Source organism: Taeniopygia guttata, chromosome 1A, assembly GCF_048771995.1.
Source record: "Taeniopygia guttata chromosome 1A, bTaeGut7.mat, whole genome shotgun sequence".
In the NCBI taxonomy this organism is placed as follows: Eukaryota; Metazoa; Chordata; class Aves; order Passeriformes; family Estrildidae; genus Taeniopygia; species Taeniopygia guttata.
Window position 1 is genome coordinate 57937617 of NC_133025.1, and position 9460 is coordinate 57947076.

General features: G+C 35.7%; 1 protein-coding gene across 2 annotated transcripts in view; it reads left to right on the top strand.

Annotated features, from left to right (window-relative positions):
* Positions 1 to 9111, top strand: part of KDM7A (lysine demethylase 7A) — a 60206-nt gene extending 51095 nt beyond the window's left edge. The window contains exons 15-20 of one of the 2 annotated variants that reach the window (XM_030263332.4): positions 860 to 957; positions 3468 to 3616; positions 3755 to 3963; positions 4300 to 4385; positions 5516 to 5792; positions 6399 to 9111. In XM_030263332.4, the coding sequence (XP_030119192.3) occupies positions 860 to 957; positions 3468 to 3616; positions 3755 to 3963; positions 4300 to 4385; positions 5516 to 5792; positions 6399 to 6493 (914 nt within the window). In that variant the 3' untranslated portion in view covers positions 6494 to 9111. The remainder of the gene's footprint in view (positions 1 to 859; positions 958 to 3467; positions 3617 to 3754; positions 3964 to 4299; positions 4386 to 5515; positions 5793 to 6398) is intronic. The other variant, XM_030263333.4, reaches the window with a different exon arrangement.
* Positions 9112 to 9460: the final 349 nt, after the last annotated feature.

Here is a 9460-nt window from a genome sequence, read left to right on the forward strand (position 1 = left end):
ATCTTTGCCGCAGTCTTCAATAGGAGCAAGCCTCAACTAGAATTGCAGTGTATACATAGTTACAGGTACATCCTTTATTCTTCCATAATTATAGTTAGGAAGAACTGTGTTCTTTTATGTGGTTTCATGTAAAACAATGCTGAAAACAAGCCGACATTTCAATTTTACTTCTCTTCATTCTAGAGTTATTTCCGATTTGTGCAGCTTTGCTTTCAGCATTGTTTTGTATGAAACTATAAATACTTTTAAAGTGATGTTTCTTTCTTTAGACCCCATTTTCTTGATACACAGTCATAATTTTTTTACCCTATTTTGCTTTTCTTCAAAAAACTTATGCTACCTGAACTGCACATTGCCATCGTTAATGAATTTGTACTTAATCAAAATTTTTGCCAGCAGCCTTGAAACAGGTGTACATACAGCTCACTGGCCTTGAGCCTTGGAATCCAAACACTTAGCAATGTGTTTCCTGCTTGTGGTTCTCTGGGACAAATGCAGTCTTTTAAGGGTTCATGCTGGTGAGAACTGCTCTGACTCCAGCCTGTACAAAAAACCAGAAAATGCCCAAGTGCCATCTCTGAAGTGGGTGCCCTCTGGGAAGGAAGAATATAAACTCCTGCTGCACCTGATTTCTCTTCCTGTCTTCATCTACTCAATTGCTTGAGAAGTCTATTGGTCAACAGTAGAAAACTCATCATTGTCCTAAGCAAACTTGTGAACCAGATCAGTGTGTGCATTTGCCTTTGTTTACCGAGTGTTAAAAACAAAATATGTGTTTCTTGGGTTTTGCTTCAAAAATGATTGCTAAATATTAACATAGTTAATGTTGTGTCTTATATTTTAATTCTCCTCTCTGCAGTGTTCTTTGAAAGTGTGAAATCAGAACTCAGGAATGGATCCTCAGAGTACTCTGATATTTCTGATTCAGAAGAATCTGAGCCTGATTGCACTACACAGGTACATATTAAAAAAATCTCAGAAATTAATGAAGCAATTAAATATAATTTTGCTCATGTACTTGAGATTTATCTGGTCAAAGTCTGTGTTGAAGCAGCAATAACAAAGTATATAATTTCTGTTTAGATTAATATCTCAAACAGTGTGCTACTTCATTCTTCATTTATTCTAGTGATGAGAAAAAAGGTAAGATATGCTATCTTGCAAAATTTTACCTTCTTTGTCATTGAGGTGGGGTTGGCAGAGGACAAGGCCTGCTCTGGAACAAGCAAAATCAGATCCTAGTTGCTTTATTTATTTCTTTCATAACAAGTCTAAGTTTCATCATTTGAATTATGAGTAGCTACCACACAGTTCCTTTTAGAGCATGTTAATAGGAAACAATCTTACAGGTATTTAGTTTTAGAAACAACTGAGTGGCTAAATCTTATTCAGAGATTTTAGACTATTGGAAAGAGATGGGAATCCTCCATTTGAGGGTCTAGATTGTGGTGATTTCTTGAGAGTTAAATGAAGTATGAATGCACACGTATTTCTAGATATTTACAAACATATTTTTTAATACAACTTCTAGAATTTAGAGATGTGTGTGTGTCTATAAATACTTTAATTATTTTTTCATTTGCGAATTGGGCTTGTACTTAGTAATTTAAATTTTTGCTGGTTAGCAGTAAGGTGAAGTTATTACCTGACATTTTTGTTTCATGCTTCTGGAAAGCTAATGCCTTGGTCTTTCTTTCAGTTGTCAACCTATTACATGACTTTACAAGAAGTCTTTAAATTCCTACTTTTCCATGGTGGTCAAGATTTTTTTTGGTACTTGCTGTCTTTCATCATTACCTAATCTAAATGTTGGAGTAAGTGATAGGAACCTTCATGGTGTGGTTTCTTCTGGTTTCCTAAAGTGCATTGCCAGCAACTTTGGCTCAGGTTTCCTTTTCTAAGACACAGAATCAGTCTCAGGTTATCAGAAGTGATATATTTCTTCTTCACAGGAGAATATAGCCAGTTTTTTATGACTTTGTAAATGAGTGAATGTTTTATATTTATGCTGTACTTACTCTCTTAGTTTTTTTCCATCTTCTCCTGCTTTTTAATTTTAGGAAGCTGCTCATGTGAATGAAACTGTTGTATAAAAATACATCTTGGTGATATAATGCACTTCATTCATTCCAGTTCTGTTTTTGATGATGGGGATAATGGTGTCAGTCTTTAAGGATTATGACTCCTCCATGTTCTGATCTTCTGTTTTCAAAACCTCTTTTGAGTGTCACATATATTCCTTGTCTTGAAAAAAAAATTGTGGTGTTCTCTGTACTTGTTGAAATTAGATTAGTCTGAATTACCAAGATAGAACATATGTACTGTAGCCCTTGCTTCCTGTGAAGGCATATTGAGTCACATATGGCTGCTCCACCTTTGAGAAGCTCCTGCCCATACAAGCTGTAATCTCAGCAGGAGCTGAAAAGCTCTTTCACTCATGAAATGAGTCTGTGCCTCTGTAAGAGAGGCAACAGCTGTTGTGTCTCTGTTCCTGCTGTCTTCTGGATTTACCTGAGAGCATCTGTCATTCATCAGAGATAGTGTTGTTGAAAGTTATATTTTGTGAGAGCAGGAACCAGAAGCAGTTTTATGGGGCAGAATGTGTCCTGCCATATATAATAGGCATCAGTGCTGTCTGCTGCTTGGAACCATACTTCTGTATTTTTACCCTGTACTTTGAATATTGAAGATAAGAATAATTAATACTCTTATTAAAGAGAATGCAGTGATTTGTGTATGGTGTAATATGTGTGGTGCTTTGTAAAAAATTGATTTTGGAGATGCTTTCTGTATTGTGGAATGTGTAGTTACCAGTACACATTACAAAATCTGAATGTATAGCATCTCAGCTGCTAATTCAGATTAACTGCATTCTGGATACTGTAAGTATAAAAAAAGTTGGACCTTGAAGATTTTAAATTCTTCACTTAGCATAAATTAAGGTAGTGATGCCTTGTGAAGGCTGACCTAGAACAGTGGCTAGACAGAGCTAAAGGAATAAAGTAGGTATTTATTAGAAGGCCTCAATGGATATACCCTGGGCAGTCCAAGAGCCCAGCCAGGGCTTACACCCAAGGTGAACCCAAAAATGATCACAAAAAATGGTCAATGGTCACAAGGTCTCACACTTTTATAAGCTCTGCTCCATTTGCATATTGGAGTTAATTGTCCAATTACAGCTTTAGGTTACGAAGTCCCATCCTCCTTGTTTTTCTCTCTTCAGTCGATATTGTTTATGCTCTTGGACATGGAATTTGGATCATTTGTTTGTGGTCCCAGGCTAGTAAATGAATTGTTTCATCTACCTATTTTCTGAAGAGAGCTTACTGTCCCTTAATATGAAGCTTAGAACTGCACACTAAAGCAGTACAGAATCTGAAAAATATAAAAGCTAAAATCTAAGGCATCAGTAGTCTCCACTTAGGAGATTTGGTGACCATTCTGCATACTGTTTCCTCTTGTTTCAGCAGAAGGATTCCTCCACAGAGGAGTCAGAAAGCTCAGGTGATGAAGAGAAGCAGGAAATAACATCAAATTTCAAAGAAGAATCTAAGGTCACAAGAAACCTTTGTCAAAGTACCCAGAAGCCATCCAGAAATGAAACTCCCAGTAAAAAGTAAGCACATTGTGAGCATTTTTTATGGACTGTTAGATCTTCTGGCATGTGTTTATGATTTTACTTTTTAGCAATGTAAAAGTCAGTCCTTTGAAGGCTTCTGTTTTGAGCTGCTTGCTGCTCTTTTGATTTTCTTAGGGAATGTCCTACCTCGACAAGTACAGAAGAAGAAGCTATTCAGGGCATGCTTTCTATGGCAGGATTGCACTATACTACATGTTTACCAGGTCATACTCAAAGCACAGACTGCACAAATAAAAGAACCTCTCTTCAGGAACACAAAAGCTACTCCAGGAGTCGACATAAAGACAGACAGCCATCTCAGAGCCACAAAACCATAGAATGTGGTAGGTATCTGAACTAAGGAACTGCTGCTCCCTGCTTTTGGCACAGTGCTCAGAATAGTCACTTAAAGCTACATTTTAAGATTTGTAGTTATTAGATTAGTAGCTTTTAAATAAATCAGATGGACATTTAAAAAGGTATATTCTGTGGTTTTGCTTTGTTGTTTTTTTCTATAAAAAGTAATTATTACTTCTGAAAACTGGAGCAAACTTAACTTGTCATCAGAATACCCCTTCTAAATAGTTCCATCTAAAAGTTGTGTGGCATACTTAGAAGAATCAGAAAGTTGTGACTAGATTGAAAGTATTAACATTTAAACTTGTTGAACTTCTCTTTAGGTAGGTCTGTGAAGGAGGAGGAAGGAGATGTGGGAACTTCAGCGTGGACTAGACACCTGAATGAAGCTTCAAGGATTACCCCTCAGGTAAAGCAATACTTAGAACATAGTCAATGCATTTTTATAGGAGAAGAGATCATGAAATTTTAAGTACAGAAGGCAAGGTGGACTGGTCTTTTAAACACTGTGTATCTGACAGATGCTTCTAGTTTTGGTAACTGAGTTATTTTTGTCATGCGTTTTTTCACTGTTGATGTTTTGGGTTTTTCCTTTCAAATTCTTTTCTGTCATAGTGCCCAATATTAAGATGCTCAGGGCAATATCTTGAAAAATAAAAAATACTGCATTGAAAATGTGTGAATTTATATTCATTCTAACTGGGGGAGCACTTTGTTGTTTATTCATTGTTATCCCCAGCCAGAACATCAGAACAAGTGGAACATGTTAATAGTATGTATAGTAAAGATACTTGTTTAGGAAATTAGTACTGCTAAACTGATAGTTTTCAACAGCTAACAGGTAGGAATATTTTTGTTTTCTGATTTCCAAATGGAATCCAGCAAAGAATGAAAGATTGTGTGCCTTACGCTCTGAGCTTTTATACACCATGAACTTTTTTAGTATTTCTGAACTTCTCTGTACTAGAAGTATTGGAAAAATTAATTAACTAGAATAACTAAAGTTGCAAAATTACAGCCATTAAATAGAAGTGTTTTTAACTGCATGCTTTGTGGTGTTTGCTTTTTAAGAATATTTGACTACGTGGTACTCCTTGGTACTCCTTTACGGTTTGTAATTCCCAACTTAGCATTTATTCTTTCATCAGCTGAATATTGAAAACAAATTGCCTATTAAAGTAGTCAGTGATTATGGTATGGCTTGTTATAGTGGCTGGTTTAATCAAGAACAATTACATTTGTTTTTGTCACTGCAAACTGTAGAGGAAAAAGTGCAGAAAGTAGAGGAATTGAGTACATAAGTGTGTGTACTTAAACTGTAGCATTGCCCTTAGGTGTATATGGAAAAGGTTGTACAAAAACTGTTATCTTTAAGAAGTTATCTATTCTAAAAGAAATGGTGGACTCATAAAATGGCCAGATACTGGTGGAACTGAAATACCTACTTCAAAGACAAAACAGGACAATTGGAAAAACTGGAGTGAACCTGTAGCCAGAAGCTACTAACTTGTACATCTTTTCTTCTCATTTCCATACTAGGATGCAAATAAAACTCAAAAATATATCAAGAACGAGGGTGCCTCAGAAGCCAGTCTTAAGGTTCAGGAAAACAGAAGCATAGTCTACAGCAACAGCTTGAGTTTTCAGCATGGCAAATGCGCACGAGACTCCAGCCTGATGCAAGCAGAATGTCAGCTGAGTGATGGCAGCCTTAGCCCTGACAGGCCCTATGGTGAAACGTCCTTGTCTGTACCACTGCACCCAATGAAGAGGCCAGCATCAAATCCACCCCCTATCAGCAACCAGGCAACAAAAGGTGATGCTTCTCTCCATCCCCTTGCCAAAGTGGGCCGGGGGAGGGAAGCAAAAGACTAAATGCAGAAACTGGGTAAAAGACAGAAATAGACCTTGAGGAAAAATACAAAGTGAGCATGCTGTGGACACTCAAATTTTGGCACAGAATATGGGGAGGTGGAATTAAGAGAGATCAAACTGGCTTGAATCAGATTTGCTTATTGAAATGAAGGTTTAGAAACTCTTAATACTTTATAAATAGTCTGATGAGCTTACTATGTAGGTTTAGTTTCTGGTTTATGTTCTGTAATTTATTCAAGGGAATAACTTGAGTAAAATTCAGGAAGCTCAGTTTAAGTTCTCCCCTACTACACCCATCATGCTTCATAGACTCGAAATATTTTTAAATAATATACTAATTTATTTTATGATAATTCTAGTCAGAGTTTAGGGAAAACAGTTCCTGGGGGTGTTCTTTTTCACTATTCTGGTTCCCTGTTTGTTTTTTAAACTGATTCTGGTGAAAATTTTGCTTGCTTCAGCTTGAAAGCTGGGTTTCAAGATTGTTCTACAATGATTAAATTTCATCCTGAAATTCCTGACTGAAGTCCCTGCTTCGGTTTTTCAGGCAAACGTCCAAAGAAAGGAATGGCAACTGCTAAACAGCGCCTTGGGAAGATCCTGAAGCTGAACCGGAATGGCCATGCACGCTTCTTTGTTTAATGTAGCTGCTACTTCTACTACTGCTGTCTTTCCTACACAGACCAGTATTGAGGGCAACAGAGCCTGGAGCTGCTGTTATTCCTCTGCTTGAAGCAGACTTGCATGTACCATAGAAAACTCTGCCTGATGAACAAAAGAAAGAAAAAGAAAAAAAAAAAGAAAAAAAAAACACACAAAAAAACCGAACCCAATGCTGCATTTTCACTGTGCCACACCTGCTCAGCAATAACCATACGGGAACGGGGAAATCTTCAGAGAGACACAGACTGTGAGAAATAGTCTCTCATCAGGGCTTGAATATCATTTGTTGCTGGTAGTTTCTGACCTAAATTAATGAGGGGAAGATGATGAAGGTGGTTTATCAATAATTTATTTCTGATAGATTTTTCACAACTTTAAAATTCATTTAAGAAACTATTTATTTGGAAGACTTTCTGTGGGGGGTTATTAATTTAGATGTAATAATGTGAAAGTTTTAAATTGTTTTGAGAACGTGTGTTTGGTGCAGTGGAGAGCCACATTAATTGTGATTAGTCTGGACTCCTAAATTTGATATTCAGGTTTTAGTCTTAAATAGGGGTGAGATGCATTATTATTAATTATTTTTTAAATTAAGGCATAAGGAATCTTATTTTTTTCCTGCTTTTTGTAGGCTATTGGCTGAGCTTCTGTTGACTTGCAAGTTGCATATTTTCTGCCAGCTTGATTATTTTTTGACCTGTCCTTTTTCATATCAGATTTATTTATTTAATGGACTAGAAGAGACTCCTAAAGACAGAAGAATTTTCTTACATTGGTCCAGTAGCTAACTTGTTTTAAAGTGCACCTCTTTCCTCCAAATCTGAGTACATATTTTCCTCCTGATGATCTGTGTGTGATGATTTTCTTCTTTAAAAAAAACTCCCTGAAACTGTATTTGTACTAGTTATTTAAGAGTTGGTACAAAGGAGGAAGACCCAATATATCTTTTGGAGGAACGGGGACATCAGTTAAGATAAATGTTTCTTCAGAACAGTTGCTCTCAAATAACTCATAAGATACACACTGCAGTTTAAAGATTTGGCATTTCACTTAATGTAGCATGGAAGAAGCATTAAAGTGTTGCTATTGTATGCTAAACATGTTTTACTGAGGAGTCATGAAAGCAGAAGAATATGTGTTGCTTTCAAAGCTGGGTGAGACAGCAAATTAAAAGTCTTAACTGGTCCATATATATAAGCATTTAGTAGCTTACTGGTATCAGAATGACATTTGTGTCAGGCTTCAAACAGAACTGATAGCAAATGCCAATTCTGAATTATTGTAAATAATTTTGATTTAAAATTTGTATTTTTCTGTAATATAAAATGAAATATTTAACTTTTGAGGGATGGGGATGAAGACAGAAAGGGGAATTCTTTTACATGATTCTGGAAAAAGGGCATTTTGCAGGGTCCAGCCAAAATGTAAATGTCAGTATACTAATGACAACGATATTGTTGGTTGGTTGGTTTTTTTCTTTTTTTGATTGGTAAGAGTAAAAATACTCCTGCATAGCTCTCCAAATCATCAAATTGATTTTAATTTCCCACACCAGTTTTTCCTTCCTCCATATCCTATACTGGAATCCTCTTGTGGTTAAAAACAAAGTCAGTTTTATTTTCCAGAATATTTGTGCAGAATTATTTAGGCTAGATTATAAATACTTTTAGAAATTTGTGGAAATAGTTCCGATGTCAGGTGTTCTTTATTGCTGCAGGGTCAGAACCAGTTAGCACTATGTTGTCCTGTTTCTAAACGGAGAAACATCAAAATACAGTGCCACTGCAAAAAAGTCAGGTTTCATAGCTTTACTTTGGAGCTTGAAAATGATAGTTTAGGAGTGTTTTTTGCAGCCCTACTTTTATATTAGGATGACTTAACTTCTTCTGTGACTTGTATGGGTGAGTTTTTAAACTTTTTTTTTGTTTGTTAAATAATGTTTCACCAAACCAAGTTAAAGTCTTTTAATTTTTTTAATTAACACAAGTTATCAACCTTTATAATATTGGGAATGGAGGTAATCAAAGATTTCTAAAATGCAGAAGATAAGCTTAGAAATATTCTTCAGGTGCTGAAAATGCCTATAAGGACTTGCTGTTCTCAGGTGCTATGTTTTCTAGATGAGAATAGTTAAAAGAGAATATTTTAACTATCTTCTAATATGTTCTCACCAAAGTAAGTCAAAGAAATAAACTATGTTGTCAATATTAGTTAAAATTCTATACCCATATAGATTTTCTCTTCATTTAAACTTGAGCAATGGCTTAATGCCTACCAGGCTTTGGAAGCTGTTTTAGCTTTAGTATATTGAAGCAAACTGTTTTCTTCCTGCTGGCTGTGCAATTTCTAATGATAGAAAAATCCAGTTTAGGGCAGCAATCAGATTCGGAGCAGAATAAAGAATGAGTTCTCTCTCCTTAAAGACAGATTTTTGTCTGAAGTAAAAGTAAGCCAGAATAGAATCTGGAGTAAGGAATTTTAAAATACAGAGTATGCTTTCTTGTACATGTGATTGGTTTATACAAAGTCTCTTTTCTGACCATCCATGCTATTTATCTGTATCTTACAGTTGAAATATAGATATGGCTGGACCCATATATATTATTTCTTCTTAGTTTTATCCTTTATATTGCTCTGATTTTCCAACTTTTTTTTTTTTGAGTGGCTCTCCACTGTCATGAATATATGTAATAGTCTCTTCACAGGCTGTCAACAGGCAGAGGTTCATTCCCATTTTCTTCAAATATCCATGCTTCCAGCAGAAGTTAAATCTGATGTTCCAACTCAAATCAAGTAATTCAAAAGAAATTGCCATGTTGAGCAGTGTTAAAAAAAAAAAAAAAAAGGAAAACAACAAAGGAGAAAAAAGAAATCTCCTGGTAGCTCATGAAGAGGATGTGGTGACCTCACTTGTTTTGTGTACTTGTATGTAGAGATATATTTATT